Source organism: Columba livia, chromosome W (assembly GCF_036013475.1).
Source record: "Columba livia isolate bColLiv1 breed racing homer chromosome W, bColLiv1.pat.W.v2, whole genome shotgun sequence".
In the NCBI taxonomy this organism is placed as follows: Eukaryota; Metazoa; Chordata; class Aves; order Columbiformes; family Columbidae; genus Columba; species Columba livia.
In genome coordinates, this window is record NC_088641.1 from 13,901,325 (window position 1) to 13,925,179 (window position 23,855).

At 46.0% G+C, this 23,855-nt stretch overlaps 1 protein-coding gene across 4 annotated transcripts in view; it reads right to left on the reverse strand.

The window, feature by feature from the left end:
- LOC135577134 (E3 ubiquitin-protein ligase RNF38-like) overlaps window positions 1–23,855 on the reverse strand; it is a 153,335-nt gene that overhangs the window by 54,598 nt on the left and 74,882 nt on the right. For 3 of the 4 annotated variants that reach the window (XM_065044891.1, XM_065044890.1, XM_065044893.1), the window contains 3 exons: window positions 17,393–17,586; window positions 11,476–11,689; window positions 6,426–6,593 (listed from right to left, as the gene is read on the reverse strand). In XM_065044891.1, coding sequence (XP_064900963.1) covers window positions 6,426–6,593; window positions 11,476–11,689; window positions 17,393–17,586 — 576 coding nt within the window. The remainder of the gene's footprint in view (window positions 1–6,425; window positions 6,594–11,475; window positions 11,690–17,392; window positions 17,587–23,855) is intronic. The other variant, XM_065044892.1, reaches the window with a different exon arrangement.

The window sequence follows — 23,855 nt, forward strand, 5'->3', positions numbered from 1 at the left end:
GCCAAAAAGGCCACCAACATCCTGACTCGTATCAGGAATAGTGTGGCCAGCAGGACTAGGGAAGTGATTGTGCCACTGTACTCAGCACTGGTGAGGCCCCACCTTGAACACTGTGTTCAGTTTTGGGCCCCTCATCATAAGAAGGACATGGAGGTACTAGAGAGAGTGCAGAGGAGGTGACAAAGCTGGTGAGGGGCTGGAGCACAAGTCTAATGAGGAGTGTGTGAGAGACGATGGCTCTTAGCATATGGTTTGAGTGTGTGTGAAAGACGGTGGTCCTTAACACACGGCATAAGTGTGGAAGGCTGAGATATTGTGAATTATTTGTCTCTAAGCTTGCTTGCTAAAATAATATGCTTAAAGCCTGCTTGTTACAGAAAAATGCTTGCTTACGCTGCTTGCTTAATTGGGCCTGCTGTAAAGGCCTAAATACAGTGAAAGTGCAAAATGCATGATCACTGTGAATTGCTAAAACTCAAACAATGCTTGAAGGTTATGTAGCTCAAGTGAAGCTCCAGCAATATCAGCCACCAACATCTGTGACCAGGCCTGCAGTGTGCTCGGGCAACGCCTGCCACCAACTGCCATAAAATGACAAGCTTATGACTTGCAAGTATGGCCATCCACCACCAGGACCAAAACCTGTCACCTGGGACCGGTACACCTGAGACCCAAATGCTGTCAGCACCTACTGGGACCTGGACTCCGCTACCAGAACCTGGACTCTGATATCGGTATGACCCGAGACCTTCAAACTGCCAAGCATTACCGAGGCCTGAAACCTGAGAGTTGCCTGACAGGAGACATTTGGATCCCTGGCAGTGACTATCTCTTGCTTATCTTCTTGCATGCTTGCTTAACTTTCCTCCTAATTTATCCCTCTCTTTGTTGCTCTAGCTTTAGGTGTGAAAAAGAAATAGATTTACTCTGTCTTTAGGCATAAAAATAAGATTGTTTAGCAGTATCTGACCTCATTTGTGTCTTAATCTCACTCTTGGAATCATTTTTGAACCTTCCTGAGTCTGAAATTGGACCAGGACCCCACAGAGTGGCTGAGGGAGCTGGGGCTGTTTAGCCTGAAGAACAGGAGGTTGAGGGGAGACCTTATCAATGTCTAGAACTACCTGAAAGGTGGTTGTAGCATGGAGGGTGTTGGTCTCTTCTCCCAAGTAGCAAGTGATAGGATGAGAGGAAATGGCCTCAATTTGCACCAGGAAAGGTTCAGATTGGATATTAGGAAAAAATTCTTCACAGAAACGTTTATCAGGCATTGGAACAGGATGCCCAGGGCAGTGGTGGAGTCTCCATCCTTGGAGGTGTTTAAAATATGTATAGATTAGGTTCTTAGGGACATGGTTCAGTGCTAGAGTTAGGTTATAGTTGGACTCGATGATCCTGAGGGTCTTTTCCAACCAAAGTGATTCTGTGATTCTAAGTCCACCCAGGTCCTTGAGCAAAAGCAATCCCACAAATGGATTTGCCTTTTCCTGAGGAAGGAATAACCCAGATTGTCTTTCCCAGACAGTTCCTTATGTGTACTACAGGGATTTTTTCTCCTTCCACAGTACATAGGGGTTTTGATTGGGCAGGTCCAAGCTGACTGACAGATCCTCCAGTGTTAACTTACCAAGTAGCTTCTGCTGAATTTGTATCCCATTGCTTGAATGTCCCAGCACCCATTGCTCTCACTATAGTTTATAACAGTCCATTGTATCATTCAGTTTTCCCAGAGGCTGATGCATGAGAAGGGATATGATACACACAGTCAATGCTGTACTCCTTGGCCCAGGTGTCTATGAGGTTTTTGATTATCTCCACCTTGGCTAATTCCCTCAGATACTGGATACCTCTCTCAATGTTGGTCCACTTGCCTCGGTAATTTACAAGATCTTCCTTGAAAGGATACCTCTCCTTTACCCTCGACAGGCGGCACCCCCAGAGGCTGAGGACTCCTGACCCTTTTCCAGTCTCTTTGCCAATGGCCTTATCCCTAGCAAGGGATCCCAGGTGCCAGACTTCCTTACCCTCTAATTCCTGACTATTTGCCCCAATATCCCATCATCAGAGCAACCAGCTGATAATTTACTTGCCTGGTTGACAGCTGAAATCTTTTAGCATATCTTGCAGCTCAGTTAGGAATAGGGTGGTTTCTGACTCATTTATGCTTTCATTTTTTTTCCCTCTCTTGTTCTTGTGGCTGCCCTGATGCAGAACAGGCTGCTGCTGCTCAGGAGAAGCTTCTTTCTCCTTTACTAAAGAAGCTGACCTCCGCTTCCTTTGTTTCTTCTTTACTATCCTGGAGCAACTGATATAGTTGAGGATTGTGTCTCTGGTTCATCCACAGTGTCTATACGTCTTCAGATCCAGAGACCCTCTCTTCTCCTTGAGGGTGCTGAATAGTTCTCAGTAGGCATAGGCCAGGCCCCATCACAGTGTGAGAAGTTGTGTATCTTTGGCATAGTCAGGGACAGGGCATCCCTTTTTCCAAACATTCTATCACTTCATCAGGATCCCGCACTTGTTCAGGAATGAAGTTCCAGACCATTGGTGACAAGCATTCTAAGTACCTACCCATATTCTCCCACATGTCTTGCCACCCATAACCACACTGCCTCAGGGCATATCCCTGGATGATATGCCTAAATAGTTGATTTACCTTAGAAAAAACCAAAAATATTCTTCAGAAGTACCAATAGGGGTGTTTTGGTTACCCAAGGATGTTCAAGATACTGAAGACAGTGTAACAAGGGGGCAAACATCTACCTCATAGAAGAAGGGGAAGATGCCATTCTGTGTTTCTTCCACTGAATGCCTTTCAGAGGAGAAAAGGTAAAAAGTATAATTGTTAATTGTCTCCATGAGATGGTTCCTGAAGTACAGGGAAGGCATCAGTGCAGGGCCCAAACACCAGATGAGGCTCAAGGCCAGTGCTTTTATCATAATTCTCCCAGGCAAAACACCACTATGTGCTGCAGAGCACAGCAAATTGCAAAAGTCAAACCCAACCTTTAACAAGCTCTCAAATTTGACATGCAGCAAAAAAAGAGAGCATGGCATGGCTCAGATAAGCCAATGTCAAGGACAGATAAGTCATCATCACAACCAGCAATTGTTAAACATATATTATAAGTTCCCTCCAACACACTCTGGTCAAATCTGTTGTTATCTCAAACTCTTTGAGCCCCATGTTGCGCACCAAAAAGGACTGTTGTGGTTTAACCCCAGTAGGCAACTAAACATCAAACAGCTGCTTGTTTGGTTGCTCCCCTCCCCCCAGTGGTATGGGAAAGAGTAAAAGTGTGAAAACTCATGGGTTGAGATAAATAGAGTTTAATAGGGAAAGTAAAAGCTGTGTGCATAATGGTCTGAAATGCAAGGTCTGTACTCTGCTGCTGGCCTTCCTTGCTCCCCTCAGGATCCTGTGCTCCACTCAACTCAATGCTGCCACTGATTACCACATCCTCAATTAGTTCTTCCTTGTTCATGAACAGCAGATCCAGCTGTGCATCGTCCTAGTTGGCCCATCCAACAGCTTATTATAAGTTTTTGTCATCATTCACCCCCTGCAACATCCTCCAGAAGCCTCCTGGACTGTTGCTGTCCCATTGTTGCCCTTCCAGATGTCAGGGAGTTTCAAGTCCTCCATAATAACCGGGGTCTGTAATCTGGAGACTTTCTCAGGTTGCTTAAAGAAGGTCTTGTCTCCTTCTTCACACTGATCAGGTGGTCTGTAACAAGCTCATATCATGATATGACACCTTACTAGTATCTTCTCTGTTCCTGACCCACAAGCTCTCAAATATTCTGCCATACATTCCATAGAAGAATCAAAGAATCACAGTATGGTTGGGGTTGGAAGGGACCTCTGGAGATCATCCAGTCCAACCCACCTGCTAAAGCAGGTTCATCAGAGCAGGTTGCACAGAATCGTGTACAGGTGGGCTTGAATGTCTCCAGAGAAGGAGACTCCACAATCTCTCTGGGCAGCCTGGGCCAGGCTCTGGCACCCTCAAGGTAAAGAAGTTTTTCCTCATATTCAGATGGAACCTCCTGTGCTTCAGTCTGTGCCTGTTGCCCCTCATCCTGTCGTTGGGCACCACTGAAAGGAGTCTGGTCCCATCTTCTTGACACCCACCCTTGACATATTTATAAGCATAAATAAGATCCCCTCTCAGCCATCTCCAGGCTGAACAGCCCCAGCTCTCTCAGCCTTTCCTCATAAGAAAGCTGGTCCAGACCCCTAAGCATTTTTGTAGCCCTTTGCTGGACTCTCACAAGTATTTCCTTGTCTTTGTTGTACTGAGGAGCCCAGAACTGGACACAGTACTCCAGATGGGGCCTCCACAAGACAGAGTAGAGGGGGACGATCACCTCCCTCAGCCTGCTGGCCATACTCTTCCTAATGCACCCCAGGATACCGTTGGCCTTCTTGGCCACAAGGGCACATTGCTGGCTCATGGTCAATCTGTGGTCCACCGGGGACTCCCAGGTTCTTCTCTGTACTGCTGCTTTCCAGCAGGTCCACCCCTAACCTGTACTGGTGTACAGGGTTATTCCTCCCCAGGTGCAGGACCCTACACTTACCTTTGTTGAATTTCATCAGGTTCTTCTCTGTCCAGCCCTCCAGCCTGTCCAGATCTCTATGAATGGCAGCACAGCCTTCTGCTGTATCAACCACTCCTCCCAGTTTGGTATAATCGGCAAACTTGCTGAGAGTACACTCTGTCTCTTCATCCAGGTCATTGATGAACAGGTTAAACAAGACTGGACCTAACACTGACCCACTGACCACTAGATACAGGCCTCCAACTATACTCCGCACTGCTGATCGCAACCCTCTGAGCTCTGCCATCCATCCAGTTCATGATCTATCTCACCAACCACTCATCCAACCCACGCTTCCTGAGCTTACCTATGAGGATGTTGTGGGAGAAATGTCAAAAGCCTTGCTGAAGTCAAGGCAGACAACCTCTACTGCTCTCCCCTTATCTTCCCAGCCAGTCACATCATCATAGAAGGCTATCAGGTTGGTCAAGCATGATTTCCCCTTGGTCAATCCATGTTGACTACTTCTGATAGCCTTATTTTCCTCCACATGCTTGGAGATGATGTCTGGAATGAGAGCTCTATATGCTTGAGCTACTCCTTCATTTAAGGGGCAATCCCCTCTGCTTCCTTGCCTGTCTTTCATAAAGAGATGCTAGGTGTAGCTGTACCATTTTATAAGACCATGTCCAGATAAACGTTCTAGGTAAGATTCCTAATAGTGCTTGATGAACTTTGAAAGTCTTTTCCTGCAAACATGTAAATGTATGTAGTATAGCTGCTAATGGATAGGGTAAGAGACCAGATCATAAACCAGCATCCATTTTGAGTCAAAAATACATGAAAATATGGTACAATTCTATGAAGGGGGCAGGGAAGCACAATACGTTTAGTAGCTCAAAAGCCTGCACTATTATATTGTGCTGGTTTGACTGAAATCAAATTACTTTTCTTCATGCAGTAAGAACTTTTTCTCCTTTGTAACTAGCATCGTCTTTTGTTTAGATTTACTATGAGAATAATGAGATAAAGATGCTTCTTCCCTGGGATAGCGTTAATGTTTTTCTTTCAGTAGCTAGCTGTGTTTTTGAGTAAGTATGAAGAGAATGTAAGAACTCACTGATATCTTGTCTGTTGTCAGGGAAACCAAGGACTTCTTCTGCTATCCAGCTGCAGGGGCAAGTTGGTAGGAGAGGGGCACAGACAGGACAGCACCTAGATTGACATCCAAGTTGATCAATGAAATATTGCCTACCATTAGTGTCATGCTCAGTATATAATTGGAGCCAGATTTTTCAGCTTGTGAGTTCTATTAGTTCAGGTTCTCTGGCTTGTTAGTTCAGTTAGTTCCATTCAGGAGTCCTGTTCCATTGAGAGTTCAGTGTTAGTTTGGGCTTTTGCCATTCAGCCATTTTGCAATTGGCCTTTGGGCCTTTCTGCCATTTGCCTTCTTTTGCTCTCTTGGTGGGATTGGCATTTCAGGACCAGGGTGCTCTTCCTCTGTGGGACTGGCTGTTCAGCATGACTGGAGTGATTGCATTGAGTATCTTTTATTTTATTATATATACTTTTTAGTTTATTATTATTATTATTATTATTGACATCTTATTAAACTGTTTTTATCTCAATCCATGAGTTTCCCCCTTTCTTTTCAGTTCTTTCCCTTATCCCACTCAGGAGGTGGGGGGAATGATCAAGTGGCTTAGTTGCTAGCTGGGGTTAAATCAGAACATATATATCATATTAGAATACTAGAATTTACCCCAGAAAATAATAGTTTTTCTTTTATATCAGGGAAAGTTGTCTGGGAAGTGAAACTCCAGGCTTTCCACCTCCTAAGTCTAAGTCTAGAGTCAATATAACTAGGGAACCATACTTACTGGATGAGGCACACTACAGATCGGAAGGTGCTGTCCACTGAATACCACAGAACAACCTGGGACCTGCTGTGTGCTGCAGGGTGGTATGTGCTGGGCTGTACAAAGTGGAATTCCATGTGGCGCTACCGTTGTCACCGTGTATGAGACGGGGACTGTGCCCTGATGGATCTGCAGCAAAAACACAAGTGTATGAAGTAAGCTGTTACAAGGGCTTTGAACAGTTATGGCATGGCATAGAAAACAAGCTTTCACCTAACATAAAAAAAAAGTATTTTTTACTCTGAAGGTGTTAAAGAAGGGAAATAAATGTAATCCCTGTCCTTTATGAAAAAAAAGATCTTCTAATTGTAGCATCACTCTTCAGACAGTGCTTTTAGGACAAGGCCAGAAAGGAGCTCTCAAGATGTTAAGTCCTCCAAAGCACTGTTAGAGGCACTCAAAAACATCTAAAATTCAGCAAAGCTGCCCTTCCCACACACTAAGGTTAGTTCTTAGGGAAAATAGGCAGCAGTAACTCCTACGTAAAAGCCAGTCAGAAAAAGGAAGGGAGGGGAACCCTATAAGTAGCTAAAGAATCTCTTCAACTCGTCCTTGCTGCATGATTAAACATTAATCCAGAGACATATCTTTGAAGAAAAAGAACTTCAGATAGACTTTCTTTCCTGGAAAAAAAAAAACAATCTCTGAATGCCTACATAAGGCAACACTCCAGGGATGTGTCTTTAACATGACTGACAACAGTAGCTGAAACTAAAAATCTGGCTACAGAGCAACCACGGGAGATTTAAACGTGGTAAACTGATGTGCATAGAGGTGGCTACAGTAAGAGCTGAGGCTGGGCATGGATTGAGGAGAGGAGGAAGAGATCGCAGAGACATGGTCCTGCCGAAAGAATCGCTGTGAAAGTGGCTGATCTTGCGAGAGGGGCTGAAGTGGAACGGGTATTGCCAGGAGCAACTGCAGGAAATTTAAATGCCCTCCTAGGGAGCACAGGTGACCAGGAGCACAGCAAAAAGGGCCAGCAAACAGGGGTGAAGCAGTTAGCACAGCAGTTTGTGCAAGCAGGCATGGCAAGCGGGCAGGGCAAGGAAGCTCAGCAAGCTCAAGTGATTAACCTCACTTGATTGTTGTCACCCTCGCAGAAGGATCCGACTATGGTATCCACTCAGGGCAAAGGTAAGTACTCTGCACTCAACAGGAAGGAGGTGGCAACCCAGACAGAGCTGCCAGGGGAACATGCAGCCACACTCGGAGTGGCAGGAGAAACACCCTCTTACCCACCCCACCTTCCCAGGTGCCTCTGTCCAACAGGCATGAGGGTCTGGATGTGGAATGCAGCAACTTGAGGAATAAGGGGAAATGGCAGCAAGTTCCTGCCCGGTGCACAAGGAGGAGGGTCCCTACTGTGACCACCCTATCTTCCCAGATTCCCTTGCAAAACAGGTATGAGGCCTTGCAAATGGAACCAAACAACCACATTGAGGAAGGCAGTTCCACTAAGTTGGGGGTGCTACAGAGGACAAGTCACCCTGCGCCCTCCATCAAAACAGCTGCTGTAAAGAAAAAAAGGCAGGTTGTGGTTGTAGGAGACTCCCTTGTAAAGGGAACAGAAGGCCCTATATGCAGACCAGACCCACTTCTTAGGGAAGCCTGCTGCCTCCCTGGGGCCAGGGTTAAAAACGTAAAAAGAAAACTTTCTGCTCTGGTTAGGTCCTCTGACTACTATCCCCTAATAATTTTTCAGGTAGGCAGTGATGAAACTGAAAAGGGAAAACTAAAGACAATCAAGAAAGACTTCAGGGCCTTGGGACGCATGGTCAAGGGATCAGGACCACAATTAGCATTCTCCTCTGTCCCCACAGTTGCAGGGTACGACGAGGAAAGATGCAGGAAGACCCACCAGATCAATACCTGGCTGCAGGACTGGTGTCACCAGCAAAATTTTGGGTGTTTGATCATGGATTGTCTCGCGTAGCACCTGGCCTGCTAGGGACAAATACAACACACCTGTCTCAAAGGGGAAAAGAATCCTGGGACAGGTGTTAGCAGGGCTCATTTAGAGGGCTTTAAACTAGATTTGAAGGGGGAAGGGAGGAAACCAGGTGTGGCACAGGCATACCCAAGAGCAACATGCCAGCAACTGAGGGTAGTCTTAATGAGGCCCTTAGGTCTGCCATCCCAGTGGAGGTAGGGGATGGAGAGCCGTACAGTAAGAGAAATACGAAGGTTATTGATGTGTTAGAAATGGTGGAAGCATTTGATGATGGCCACAAAGGAATTAGGCCTTCTCACCAGAAAAAAAGTGGCAGAATCAATGGCCCAGCTGAAGTGCATCTATACAAATGCACACAGCATGGGCAACAAACAGGAGGAGCTGGAAGCCATTGTGAGGCAGTAAAACTATGATACAGTAGCCATCACAGAAACATGGTACAATGACTCTCATAACTGGAGTGCTGCAATGGATAGCTATAAACTCTTCAGAAGGGATAGGGGAGGAAGGAGACGAGGTGGGGTAGCCCTGTATGTTAGGGAGGGGTTTTGTTTGTCTGGAACTTGATGAGGGTGATGATGGGGTTGAGTGTCTATGGGTGAGAATCAAGGGGAAGGGCAACAACGTGGACGTCCTAGTGGGGCTATATTACGGACCACCTAACAAGGATGAAGAGGCAGATGAAATATTTTGCAGGCAGCAGGGAGAAGTCTCCTGATTGCTAGCCCTTGTTCTTATGGGGGACTTCAACCTACCAGATGCCTGCTGGAAATACAGCACAGCAGAGAGGAACCAGAGGAACATTCAACCCTGTTGTCACCTTAATCAAGCTCCAGACAGTCAAACCACTCCCTAACATACAGGGCTACCCCACCTCCTCTCCTTACTTGTGCTCCTGATCCCTTAACCAGTCATCCCAAAGCCATGAAGTCCCTCTTGATTGCCTTCGGTCTTCCTTTTACAACTTCATAACTGCCTACCTGAAAAATCAGTAATGGATAGTAATCTGAGGGCGATAGCAGGGCAGGAATTTTTCTCTTCACATTCTTGACCCTGGCCCCAGGTAGGCAGCAGACTTCCCTATGAAGTGGGTCTGGTCTGCATATTGGGCCTTCTGTTCCCTTCAGAAGGGAGTCTCCTATGACAATAACAAATCTTTTTTTTCTTTATGGAAGCAGTTTTGACATAGAGCATAGGGTGACTTAACATTGGCAACACCTCCGAGCTAGATGAACGATCATCCTTGTTGTTGTTTGGTTCCATTTTCAGAACCTCATACCTGTTATGCACAGGCACCTGAGAAAGTGGGGTAGTCACAGAGGAGACCCACCTGCTGCGCTGGTCAAGAACTTATCACCATTGCCCCCTATCCCTTTAGTCACAGTGTTCATCCAGGTGGAGAGAGGATAGAGAATCCTCCATACCACGTGTCCTGTCTGCCTGACAGGCCTGTCCCAGGGAAGGTAGGATGTGACTCCAGTAGTCAGTCTCCTTCTCAGACTCCCTGATACTCCTCAACCTACTCACCTTCTCCCAGAGCTCTGCCACTAAGTGGAGAAGTTCCTCTACCTGGGCACACCTTCCACAGGCTTACTACTGCTGTGTGGTACTGGCCTAAGAGTAGGGCACCCCCTGCAGCCTGACAGCTGGATAGCAGCCTGTTCCCATCAGAGCTCTGTCTGGGAAGCTGCGTCAGTAGTAGCAAGTGCAGAGTTTAAAGAGGCCATGGCCTTCTGCTGGGTAGATACAATTGCTCCATGTCTAAGCTGTCAGAGCTACAGCATCCTTCCTGCATACCCTTCTATGTGAAGTGCTGCACAAACTGCCATGCCATGCCCTTTCTGACACGCCATGCCCTGTTTGTCTACCCTAATTGGAAACACTCCTTAGGGGCTTCTTTTATATGGGGGGGAGTGGGTTTGTTTGCCATTGCTCCTGGTCCCTCCCAGGTCTTGTCAGCAGTTGTCATGCAAGCTGCAGGTTCCTGTTGGGTCTCTTGGTTCCCCCTGAGTTTTCCCTGGTTCAGGAAACCTCCCTGTACATCATGCTTGAGTGCTATGCTGCGGATTGTGCTGGCACCGGAGCTGCTAGCCTCGGTGACTCAGTGCTAGTTTCAGTTACACTGCATTTAAATCTCCTGCCGTTTCTGCTGGCTCTGCCTGCAGGCTCTTGGCAGGTCTCTCAGCTTCCTCTGAGGTTACTCCGGTTCAGGAAACCCCCCTGTACACCACACTAGAATGACCAGCTCTGTCCCTAGTTAATGGATGCAACCACATACCAACAAACACACTTGGGCTGCAGTGTACTGATTCAAATAAGAAAAGGCTATATCAATAGGACAATCTCCTTTAAAGAGCCTCTATTACAGAATCCTACTCCACTTCCTGCCTCAGGGAAGATCTAACTTATTTTTCTGGACTAACTGCAAATGTCATTTCCTCATGCCATTTAAGGAGCTGGTTGAGGCTAGAATGAGTAATTTAGTGATGAGGTGATATTACCATGAGTTCAGAGAATCATATAATTGTTTAGGTTGGAAAAGACTTTTAAGATCATCAAGTCAAACTGTTATGAGTTTTGCTGTTATGTAGGCAATTACATGCTTGTGAATTCTGTTTTTAAAGAATGTATTTAAACTATGTAAAGCACTTAAACCTAAGGAAAGATACATTATTACCATAGCATATGTTAAACTAAGTTAACTTCAGAAGCAGAAGAGTCACATTTCAAAGGTGGGATGCAGAGATCTTCAGAACTGTGCCAATACACACTGACAGAATGTTGACTTTCGCTCTATCAGTCTAGATTTTTTTTTCTTAAGTAACAAATGTATCAATGTTTTCACTGAATGCTGCAGTTCTCTATACACTGATACTACTCAGAAGAAAAAAAAAAAAAAAGAAAAAAACACTCTACAAGATGACTAAAAGGAGTTAGTGTTATGTGACCTCCACTGCCAACTGATTGGTCAAGGAGAGTTCACTCATTTGCTTGCTCTCTTTGGAGAGGAATACAGAGATTAAGACATTTGCATCCATGTTCTCAACACATTCTTACCTGATCATGAATGTCAACTATCACTGTGTTCTGCTGTGGCGGGTGAGCAGCTGGGTGCAACATATGATGGGATATACTTGGAGGGTTAAAGGCTTGGGGCTCTTCTATTGCTTGCTGCTGTCCATAGGAGAGATGGCGATAGTTTTCATCTTGGCTAACAGAATTGTATTGGGACAGGCGATCCCTTCTTGCTCTCTGACGGCGAACAGGAGGACTAAAATACATAAAGAAAAAGATGAAAAGAAAAAGAAAAGTTTGTGGCACTGATAACTAGAAGCACAAAGAACTCAATAGTAAGGATATTTTTACACTGGAAAGTTTTGCTAGGCTGGGTATCTTAGCTTGTCATACAATCTTTCACTGAGAAAATTTCTGAAAGCCCTAGCATAAATGCTTATTTCAGCATGAGTGCTTTGAAACCTAAAATCTGCAATTAGTAATAAAATCAGTTAATAAAAATAAGGGTCATAGATTTTAAGTACTTGCTAAATTAATAAGGTTCTGTCGTGGTTTTGTTAAAAACAAGACTGGTTTCTCTTGTAGTGAATTTTCCTTTCAGCTAAAGTCTTCTTAGTAACTTCACTTCTCTAAAGTAGGATACATGTTTTGGTAGACATAGCAATGGAATGCAAGGTCGCTGATAAGGATGCACGTCCCGTAAGTGAGAGGGGCAAGGAGGAGCGAACTGAACAGGTGACTAAAGCTGACCAACTAAGTATTCCATCCCATCCACATCATAACACCATACAAAAACGGGAGATCACGAGGGTCTCTTTCTTCTCTGACTATGGCCGGCATCTGGGAAGGACCCTGCCTGCTGTCCCTGCAAATCTGAGCCCTAGTGACAGACCCTGCATCCTTGAATCCAGTTTCAGTTTGCTGCAGAGTCCAACCCAGGATTTCTGGGTGCCTGCCCTGCAGTTATTGGAGCAGTTCTGAGCTTTGCCGGGGAATTCAAGATTGGGTTTGTATATTTTTTATTATTTTCTCTATTTTATTAGTAGGATTAGTAAAACATTTTTAAACTTTTTTTCCAACTTGCAAGTCTGTCTCTCTTTTCCTCCTATCGCCTTTCCCTAGTGGGAAGGGGGGAGGCTGGGAGGGAGAGGGGCTTAACAGAAAGCATCTGGCACGGTTTATTGTCACCCTGCAATCAAACAGTGACAGGTTTACAGATGTTAGGTGTTAGGCACTTGTTAGGCATTAAGTAACAAGAATGGTATTTGTTAAGATAAGCAGGAGAAGGTTAGGACACAATGCACTTGCTCCTAGAAGATAAGGTGGTGAGACCAGTGCAGAGACCGGCTTGAGACCAGTTACTACCACCTCTGCGGTTATGAGCTGAATAACAAAGGGACTGCACCTGCCCAGAACCTGGGGTCAAGCAGAGGACAACCTGAGAAAGACTTCTTACTTCATCCCAGGACCCTTGAAAGACCACCCACTTACTGAACTGTACATGCACAGGGGACATTTACATATGCTAAGAATTTCCTGGAAATGTAATGAATATGTATGATCTAGATGGATATAACCTGTGCCTGGAGCTTCTTCTGCTCCCCCCACTAGGAAGATGGATCCCCCTGGGGTTGGTGGCGCACCAGTAAAGGTGATGCTTGCTTTCAAAACCGCAAATTTTGGTGTTAGAAGTTTCTTCACTTAGCCGATTTAGGGTATCACTTGAGCATAGCTTAACAGAAGAGAGGAAACAAGAAAAAGCATTTTTAAAACATCATAGAATCTCCTGAGTTGGAAGAGACCCACAAGGATCAGAGTCCAAATCATGTCTCTGCATATGACAACCCCACAGTTCACACCATGTGTCTGAGGGTGTTTTCCAGTCCCTTCTTGAACACTGTCAGGCTTGGGGCCGTGACATCTCCCTGGGGAGCCTGTTCCAGTGTCCAGCACCCTCTGAGTGAAGAACCTTTTCCTAATGTCCAACCTAAACCTCCCCTGGCACATCTTCCTGCCCTTCCCTCAGGTTCTGTCATTGATCGCCAGAGAGAAGAGATCAGAGCCTACCCTTCCTCCTCCCCTTGTGAGGAAGCTGTAGACTGTGATAAGGTCTCCCCTCAGTCTCCTCCGGACTGAACAAACCAAGTGACTTTAGCCACTTCTCACACAGCTTCCCCTGCAAATCCTTCACCGAATTTGTAGCCCTCTTCTGGACACTCTCCAGTAGCTTTGTATCCTTTTTGCACTGTGGCTTCCGGAAGTGTACCCAGTGCTCCAGGTGAGGCCGCACCAGTGCAGAGCAGAGCAAGAGAATCACCTCCCCCGACTGGCTGGCGATGCTGTGCTGAATGCACCCAGGACACAGCTGCCCTCTTGGCTGCCAGGGACGCTGTTGGCTCACGTTCAACTTGCCCTCAACCAGAACCCCCAGATCCCTCTCCACGAAGCTGCTTTCCAGCATCTCGTCCCCAGTCTGTATGTACAGCCAGGGCTGCTGTGTCCCAGGTGCAAAATCCGGCACTTGCCCTTGTTGAACTTCATGCGGTTGGTGATTGCCCAGTTCTCCAGTTTGTCCAGATCCCTCCGCAGGGCCTCTCTGCCCTCCAGAGTGTCAACAGCTGCCCCCAATTTTGCGTCATCAACAAACTTGCTAATCAGTCCCTCAAGTCCTGTGTCCAAGTCATTTCTGAAGACACTGAAGAGTGCTGGCCCTAAGATGGATCCCCATGCAACCCGCTAGTGACTGGTCGCCAGCCCGACTTTACCCCATTTGCTAGAACCCTTTGAGCCCGGCCCATCAGCCAACTGCTCACCCACTGCACTGTGTGTTTACCCAGCTGTGTGCTGGACATCTTGTCCAGGAGGATACTGTGAGAGACAGTATCAAAGGCTTTACTGAAATCCAAAAAGATCGTGTTGACAGGCTTCCCTTGGTCGACTAGGTGGGTAACCTTGTCGTAGAACAGAATTAAGTTGGTCAGGCAAGACTTTCCCCTCATGAACCCGTGCTGGCTGGGACCAATGACTGTGTTGTTGTTCAGATGTTTGGATTGATTGGGAGGTTATTGTTCATGCAGCCATGGTCCTCTAACCCAGGGCTCTGGGGGCCCCTGTGGCGGATGCACTCGACCCCCCCCCCCGGCAAACCAGCAGCAGTTTGGTCCAGGCTCCAGCGGAGGTAAAGGCCTGAGCCGCAGCCAGGCCAAGAACTCCTTCCAGGAGACCCACAGGGAAGCAAAAGAGCACACTGAATGCCGGTGGCTTGTGGGAACAGAGAGTCTCGTGCAGACTTTTCCTACTGTATGCGATTTGACTACGAGTCAACCACTTCATTCTATAAACACGACAGCCTGGATGAGCCCACTGTGAGCTCTCCCTGCTACATAAGTGAGCTGTATGGCAATGGCTTTACTACTCACAGGTCACTGGATGAGCCCAATTCAAGTTCGATGTTGATCATTTAGCTTAAGTAGATGCACACCAAATGTAATGGATTATTTAGAGATATAAGGTTGTATGATTTTTAATATACTTTTTGCTTCATGGTACTTGGTAGACTAGATTTGCTAAAATTTTAGGCTGTAAAGTTCTGCTCATATTTACCAAAAGCAAATACCAACCACACTGAACACTTGCAAGATAAGGTCTAGTTTGCACTTTGCTAGGAAAAATGGAACTGGCTGGGAAAAATAACAATCTAAGGCTAACATGGAGGCATTACAGACATCTGCAAAGCGGGGCCTATTTTGCACTTTGCTGAGAAGAAAGGATTTATCCAGACAAAACAGTATCTGCAAGGCTATGGACCATAAACAATGTCTACAGCTGAACAAAACAGAGGCCCACGTGGAATCAGAGAAAAAGATCCAATGAGAAGCAAGAAGACCCCAGAGTGAGATATTGCTATTGGACTGAATCATGGTTTTGTATGCTCGGTTGGATCTCTGCACATGTACCCAGCTTGAGCCAGCCCTCCTGCTATTCTACTGCATTAATTTTTTTTCCTGAGAATTTTGTTTCCTGAAAGTCTGCTCTGCATACGGTTATCAGGCCTCTCCTGAAAGTTTGCCTCTGGAGTTCTAAAATACAGACTCCAGACAAAACAGTTATCTGGGAGGAAATGCCTGAAAGTTTGCTTTTGTGAATGGGTACAGGTCTCCCCTGAAAGTTTGCCTTCAGAGCTCTAAATACAGACTCCGGAATGAACAGTTATCAGGGAAAAAGGAATCCTGACAGTTTGCACCACGACAGATACAGGCCTCGCCTGAAAGTTTGTCTCCGGAGCTCCAAGACACAGACCCCCGAGCGAACGGTTATCAGGGAGGGAAGGCGCCTGACAGTTTGCTTTGTGAATGGGTACAGGCACCTGGAGAGAAGGTCAGCAGCATTTGGCTTGGTATATTTCCCCCATGCAGTAAATAATAGAGTGCACCGGCCACCAAACTCTTTTACCTCGCGCTTCTCTTTGAGAAACCTAAACATTGTTCTGCAGTAAGCAGAACCCTAAATTACACCCCCATGACACCTCACCACTGCTGAGTAGAGGGAAATGTTACCTCTGTCAGCCTCAGTCAGTGAGTCACTGCATGGGTGTGTCATTTTATTGGGTCAGGCGTGGATAGAGTCAACTTTCCCCATAAAAGCCCTCATTTCACAGAATCCCAGCCTGGTTGGGGTTGGAAGGGACCTCTGGAGATCATCTAGTTCAACCCACCTACTAAAGCAGGTTCACCAGAGCAGATCACACAGGAAGGTGTCCAGGTGGGATTTGAATGTCTCCAGAGAAAGAGACTCCACAACCTCCCTGGGCAGCCTGGGCCAGGCTCTGGCACCCTCAAGGTGAAGAAGTTTCTCCTCATATTCAGATGAAACCTCCTGTGCTTCAGTCTGTGCCCGTTATTCCTCATCCTATCGCTGGGCACCACTGAAGGGAGTCTGGTCCCATCCTCTTAACATCGAGCTCTCTCAGTCTTTCTTCATAAGAAAGATACTCCAGACCCCTCATCATCTTTGTATCTCTCTACCAGACTCCCTCCAGTAATTCCTTGCCCTTCTTAAACTGGAGAGCCCAGAACTGGACACAGTACTCCAGATGGGGCCTCATCAGGGCAGAGCAGAGGGGGAGGATCACTACACTTGCCCTTGTTGAATTTAATTAGGTTCCTTTCTGCCCAGTCTTCCAGCCTGTCCAGGTCTCGCTGAATGGCAGTATAGCCTTTTGCTGTATCAACCACTCCTCCTGGTTTTTGCTGCAGCAAAGGTGGCCAACAGAATGCTGAGCTGCATTAGCAAGGGCATCACCAGCAGAGACAAAGAAGTCATTATCCCACTCTATTCAGCACTCGTCAGGCCACACCGGGAATACTGTGTTCACTTGTGGTCCCCACTATGCAAAAAAGATATGGACAGGCTGGAGAGGGTCCAGAGAAGGGCCACAAATATGATGACAGGACTGGGAAAGGCTGAGAGAACTGGGCCTGTTCAGCCTTGAGAAAAGAAGGCTTAGGGGAGACCTCATCACCATGTTCCAGTATTTAAAGGGTGGCTACAAAGAAGATGGAGACTTGTTTTACAAATAGTCACATGGAAAAGACAAGGGGTAATGGATACAAGTTATTTCTGGGGAAATTCCGGTTGGACACAAGAGGAAATTTGTTCATGATGAGAACAACCAGCCATTGTAATAATCTCACCAGGGAAGTGTTAACAAGCATTCTCTTCTCCAATTTCTTTCTACTCTTACAAATTATTGGAAGATGCAAGAACTGAAATTACTTTCCATACAGTCTTTTGCTGCACTTATTATAATTTAGTAAAAAAAAAAAAAAAAAAAGCCAAAAGAAGCATTAGAATATTTGTCATATAATAAATACTATTCATTGTTACCTGAAATAGGCTTCCCCTGAGTTGACAATAAAGAGCATAATAAACTGGCCCCTAACCTAAATAGCTTACTTACCTCCTCCTACTTCGTGCAGGTGTGCTGCAGCGTTCCCCAAGGAAGTGATGTTGGTTGGACCGAGCCAAAGGAGGCTGCCTATTTGACGCCATCTCCCATGGTCGCGTTGGCGGTGATGCAGTTGGTGATACCACTGTATAGTCAAAGACTGAGTGAGAAAGGCGTTGTCTCTTGGGACTTAAACTATCTTCACTCTGTGCCAATGTAAACAAAAAAACCTTTAGCTGAGTGATTTGTTTACCATATTGAAACTCCAATAGTATTTACTTCAGCTAGCATTAGAGAGGGAGACTTAACAGATTAGATCAAAACACCATAAAGTTAAACAACTATAATTAGTTGTAGAACCTATTGCCTTCATAATGCAAACACTTAATTGCCCACCTGATGATTTTTACTAGAGCACATTTTAGCAACATCAAGTTATTTTAAATACTAATGCTACGGCAACCACAGAAGTTATATTAGAAAAATGAGCAAACGGTTACTTCAAGAAAAAGATTTAAGTCCTATTTTGTTATAATATTCAACACAGGTACTCCCTGTCTGATACAGTTTTAGGATATAAAAATATTAACAAGTGATCCAAAGACCTTTTTGTAAAAGATAAGCATAGATTTCACACCAATGGGATCCATATTTGCTAGTAAATAAATGCCATATAGAGCTATAGTTCAGCATATGCATTCCATTCCTACCAGGTCCACGCTTACATAGCTATAAAATAATTTTAAAATGTCTGGAGTACATATCAGCTCTACTATCCCAGCACAGCAGTGCCTCATCTTTTAATTTGTTAGTGCAGTAACAGTAATTAACAAGTAAAGTCAATGTGATCAAAACCAACCACCATGAAAAACTTGATTTAAGTTTGTGTATTGTACTGAAGTTCTGCTGGGACTCGATAGCTCCTAGAGTTGTCAGTGTTAGTGATAAGAAAACCATTCACCTGCATGTTTACATGCGGTCCTGAACAGAAATAGTTACCTCTCCTTTTCACTGCTTGTCCCTGCTTAAAATGGTTACCTAGACCTCTCCATCATAATAATTTCAGTTAAGAGATATGTGATCAGTTTAAGAAACCAAATATTTGTAGTCATTCGCAGATGACCAATACAGAGAAAACTGAGTTTCTCTACATTAACTGTCTTCCTGAACTGCCTCCTGTAACCCTGTTAGAAGCCCTTTGCTTCACATACATTTAAAGACTATCATGTTTTAAAGCCTCTCTACACTTGTTCATTCCTCACAATTTTCCTCAGTCTACCAAATATTATTTTTCTTCCTATTTTATTTGCCCTCGTGGTTTTTAGCTTTAAAGTTTGATTTCCACTTTCTGGACACTATCAGTTGAGTAGAATATTTCATAGAATGGCTCAGATTGGAAGTGACTTCAAAAGATCACATAGTCCAACCTGTCATGGGAAAGGGAGCCTAGATGAGATTATCTAGCACCCTGTCCAATCATATCTTGAAAACCTCCACCGATGGAGGACTCTACCATATCCCTGGGGAGGTTGTTTCAGTGAATTATTGTTCTCACTGTAAAAAATTTCTTTCCTAAATTGAGATGAAACCCATCCCCAATACAGCTTGAACCCCTTGTCCCTTGTTCTCTTCATATGTCTCCTTGTGAAGAGAGAGCCTCCATCCTCTTTATAGCCACCTTTCAAGTACTAGAATACTGTGATGAGGTCCCCCCTGAGCCTTCTCTTCTCCAGGGAGAAAAGACCCAACTCCTTCAGTCTCTCCTCATAGGGCAGGTTCTCCAGCCCTTTGATCATCTTCATGGTCCTCCTTTGGACTTACTCCAGTCTCTCCATGTCTTGAATTGTGGGGACCAGGACTAGACACAGTATTCCAGGTGTGGCCTGACATGCGTTGAGTAGACCAAGATGATCGCATCTCTGTCTCTGCTAGTAAGGCCCCTGTGGATGCAGCCCAGAATCCGATTTTCCTTTGTTGCTGAAGTGGTGCAATGCTGACTCGTATTCACCTTGTTGTTCACCAGGTCCCTTTCAGCAAGGCTGCTCCCCAGTCACACAGATACTGGGCTCTTTAGTTATGCCATCTCAGGTGCAGGACCTTGTATTTGTCTTTTCTAACTTCACAATATTCTTGCTAGCTCACCCTTCCAGGCTATCCAGGCCACTCTGTAAGATGGCTTTCCCTTCTGACATGTCCACCTCACCACTCAGCTTGGTGTCATCAGCAAACTTGGTGAGGGTGTTTTCAATCTTATCATCGAGATCATTTATTAAGATGTTGAACAGTGTGGAGCTCAGTATTGATCCCTGCGGAACCTCACTTGTGACAGGCTGCCAGCCTGAGTAAAAACCACTGATTACCACCCTCTGAGTGCAACCTGTTAGCCAATTTCCTACCCATCTCACAGACTACCCATCCAGTCTGTATCTTGCCAGTTTGTCTAGGAGAAGGCTGTAGGAAACAGTGTCAAACACTTTGCTGAAGTCCAGGTAAACAACATCCACTTCTCTGCTCTCCTCATGTCAACAGAATAAGTTATTTTGTTGTAGAAGGTGATGAAGTTAGTCTGGCATGATTTGCTTTTAGTAAATCCATATTGGCTTTTCCCAATTACCTGCTTCATTTGGCTTGTAACACCTTCCAGGAGAACTTGTTCCATTACTTTCCCAGGGACTGAAGTAAGATTAATGGGCCTGTAGTTTCCTGGGTCCTCCTTTGGGCCCTTGTTGTAGATGAGTGTGACATTTGCCCTCTTCCAGTCATCAGGGACATCCTCTGATCTCCACATCTCTTCAGTGATTATAGACAGAAGCCCTATTTCTTTTTCTGCTTGATAGATAACTTGTTTTCTTGATTTCTTTTCAGCTCACACCTGTATAAGCACACTCTTTTTCTAATCCTTAAGCTGTATCAACACATGAGAAGAAAAAAGTATTTTCCCCTCTTGACTTTACAGTCTTTCTGACTACATTTCACCTCTTTTCAGACCCATATTTTAAAGATACATGCCACAAGCTGGAGTTTTTTCTCCTACTAAACTTTTACTCAAGCAGTTACCATTACTAAACCTAGTAATGATTAGGCAGGAAAAATGTGAACTATCAAAAGAAAAGAAGCATGCAATAACTGGGGTAATGTCAAATTTTACTATATTGTTTGTTTTTCACAGAATGGCTGAGGTTGTAAGGGACCTCTAGAAGTAATCCTGTCCAACCCCCCTGCTCAAGAAGGGCCACCTAGAGAGTCAATTGCCCAAAACCATGTCCAGATGACTTTTGAATATTTCCAAGGAGGGAGACTTCACAATCACTCTGGGCAACCAGAGTGCTCAGTCAGCCTCACGGTAAAAAAGTGTTTCCTGATGTTCAGATGGAACCTCAGCACACCATTGCCAGCCAGTCAAGGGAGGTGATTGTCCTGTTCTACTCTGCACTGGTGCGGCCTCACCTGGAGCACTGTGTGGCCTTACAACTGCACATAGATCTCTAATTCTTCCTATTTATTCTCCATGCTGCATGTGTTGGTGTGCAGTCAATTCAGAGAAGTAATCAAGCATGCAGGTTTCTCATGAGGTGTGCAGAAGGAACCACCAGAGCCAAACATACCCTTGAGGTGGTTGGCCTTCTGATTCTCATTTTGGGAGGCAGCTAAGGAATATTTGTCGCTGCTCTGGTTGGCCTGGCTTATTCCCCAGTTGGATGCAATTCCATGAGCATTGCCACTTTGGACCCTGCTCTCCGAGCTCTTCAGTTTAAAGCCTGCCTCACCAAGTTGGCCAGCCTATTGCCAAAGATGCCTTTGCCTCTTCTAGACAAGTGGGTTCCATCCCTCCCTAACAGGTTATAGTCATAAAAGAATGTCCCATTGTCATAAAAGCCAAAACCCTCACGACAGCACCAGCCTTGAAGTCAGGAGTTAATGTGCATTATGCATCCATTTCTGGCCGCCCCCTTTCCTCCAACTGGTAGAATGGAGGAAAAGATGACTTGGGCACTGATATTTTCCTTGCACCCCCAGGGCTTTATGGTCTTCATTGATTCTGCCCAGGTTCCGGCTTGCAGTGTCATTTGTGCCTACATGAAAGAGCAGCAGTGGGTTGTAGTCTGTGCTCTTGACAAGTTGTGGAACCCTCTCGGCAACATCTTGCATCTTAGCTCCCAGAAGGCAGCCTGCCTCTCGTGACTCCCTCTCAGGATGGCAGATGGATGCTTCAGTGCCCTTTAACACAGTCACCCACTATGAGCACCCTTTGTTTCTTTTTATGGTATCCACTGTGTGCTGCTGGTACCGTTTCTCCTTGCAGACCTTGCTCATTGGTGTCTATAGCTGTTGAAACTTCACATCTGCTTTTGGTTGTGATGCTGGAAGGTAGAGACTGAGGTGGAGCCCTGCTTTTGCAGGTCACCGGGGTCCAAGGTGCCTCATTCTCAGTGATGTCAGCTACCTTCTCATTGGTGTCTGCTATAGGAGCACAGTTCTGAAACCACCTATCTCCATCTCAGCTCCTCTAATACTAAGCAGCCTTTTAACTGTTTCCTGAAACTCAGCCACCTGATGTATCAGATCATCAACCTGTGCACCTCTTATGCAGGCACTTACCTTTTCTCCAGGACAAGGGTCTGGGCACTCATTGCAACCTACTGCCTGTACTGAAGTCTCCTTCCATACCAGTTCTGTTTGGGTACAAGCATGAGACATCGCAGGGCCTTTCTCTGCAGGAGCACAGTTTATAACTCTGAGGCGAGTGCTCACTATTATGACAGAGACCTAGAAGCACCTTTCCTGATTGCCCTGCCTGTGTGAACTGGAGCACTACCAAGGACCAGGCTGCCCAGGGAGGTTGTGGAGTCTCCTTCTCTGCAGACATTCCAACCCGCCTGGACACCTTCCTGTGTAACCTCATCTGGGTGTTCCTGCTCCATGGGGGGATTGCACTGGATGAGCTTTCCAGGGCCCTTCCAATCCCTAACATTCTGGGATTCTGTGATTCTGTCCCTCTGCTCTGGTGAGACCCCACCGGGAGTACTGTGTCCACCTCTGTAGCCCTCAGTACAGGAAAGACATGGACCTGCTGGAGACGGTCCAGAGGAGGACCACCAAGATGATCAGAGCGATGGAACAGCTCTACTTTGAGGACAGGCTGAGAGAATTGGGGTTGTTCAGCCTGGAAAAGAGAAGGTTCTGGGGAGACATTATTGCAGCCTTCCAGTACTTAAAGGGGGCCTATAAGAAAGATGGGGACAGACTTTTTAGCAGGGCCTGTTGCAATAGGCCAGGAGGTTCCTCCAGTGCATTGATGAGAACTTTCTGATGCAAAGGGTGGAGGAGCCGACTAGGAGAGGAGCACTGCTGGACCTCATCCTCACTAACAAGGAGGGGCTGGTCGAAGTGGTAAAGGTTGAGGGCTGCCTTGGTTGCAGTGACCATGAGATGGTGGAGTTCAGGATCTCCTGTGGCAGGAACAGAATAACAAGTAGAATTGCAACCCTGGACTTCAGCAGGGCCAACTTTGGCCTTTTCAAGCAATTGCTAGGGGAAATCCCATGGGCAAGGCTGCTTGAAGGCAAAGGGGCCCAAGAGAGTTGGTTAGTGTTCAGGGACTGCTTCTACCAGGCACAAGATCAGAGCATCCCGACACGTAGGAAGCCAAGGAAGGGAGCCAGGAGACCTGCGTGGTTAAACAGGGAACTGCTGGGTATGCTCAAGTGGAAGAGGAGAGTTTCTAGATCATGGAAGGAGGGGCTGGCCACTTGGGGAGAATATAAGGCTGTTGTCAGAGGGTGTAGGGAGGCAACTAGGAAAGCTAAGGCCTCCTTAGAATTAAACCTGGAGAGAGGGGTCAAGGACAACAGGAAGAGCTTTTTCCAATATGTGGCAGATAAAACGAACACCAGAGGCAATGTAGGCCCACTGATAAATGAGGTGGGTGCCCTGGTGACAGAAGATACAGAGAAGGCAGAGTTACTGAATGCCTTCTTTGTCTGTCTGCTCTGCTGGAGGCTGTCCTGGGGAGCCCTGTACCCCTGAGACCCCGGATGCAGCCAGGTCAATGGAGGAATTTGCTTTAGTCGATGAGGACTGGGTTAGGGAGCAATTAAATAGTCTAGACATCCATAAATCCATGGGTGCAGATGGGATGCACCTGCGGGTGCTGAGGGAGCTGGCTGAGGTCATTGCTGGACCGCTCTCCATCATCTTTGCCAAGTCTTGGGAAACGGGAGAGGTGCCTGAGGACTGGAGGAAAGCAAATGTCACTCCAGTCTTCAAAAAGGGCAAGAAGGAGGACCCAGATAACTCTAGACCAGTCAGCCTCACCTCCATCTCTGGGAAACTGATGGAACAACTTCTCCTTGGTGCCATCTCAAGACATATCAGGGATAAGAGGGTCATTAGGGGCAGTCAACATGGCTTCACCAAGGGGAAGTTGTGCTTGACCAACCTCATAGCCTTTTATGAAGACATAACAAGATGGATG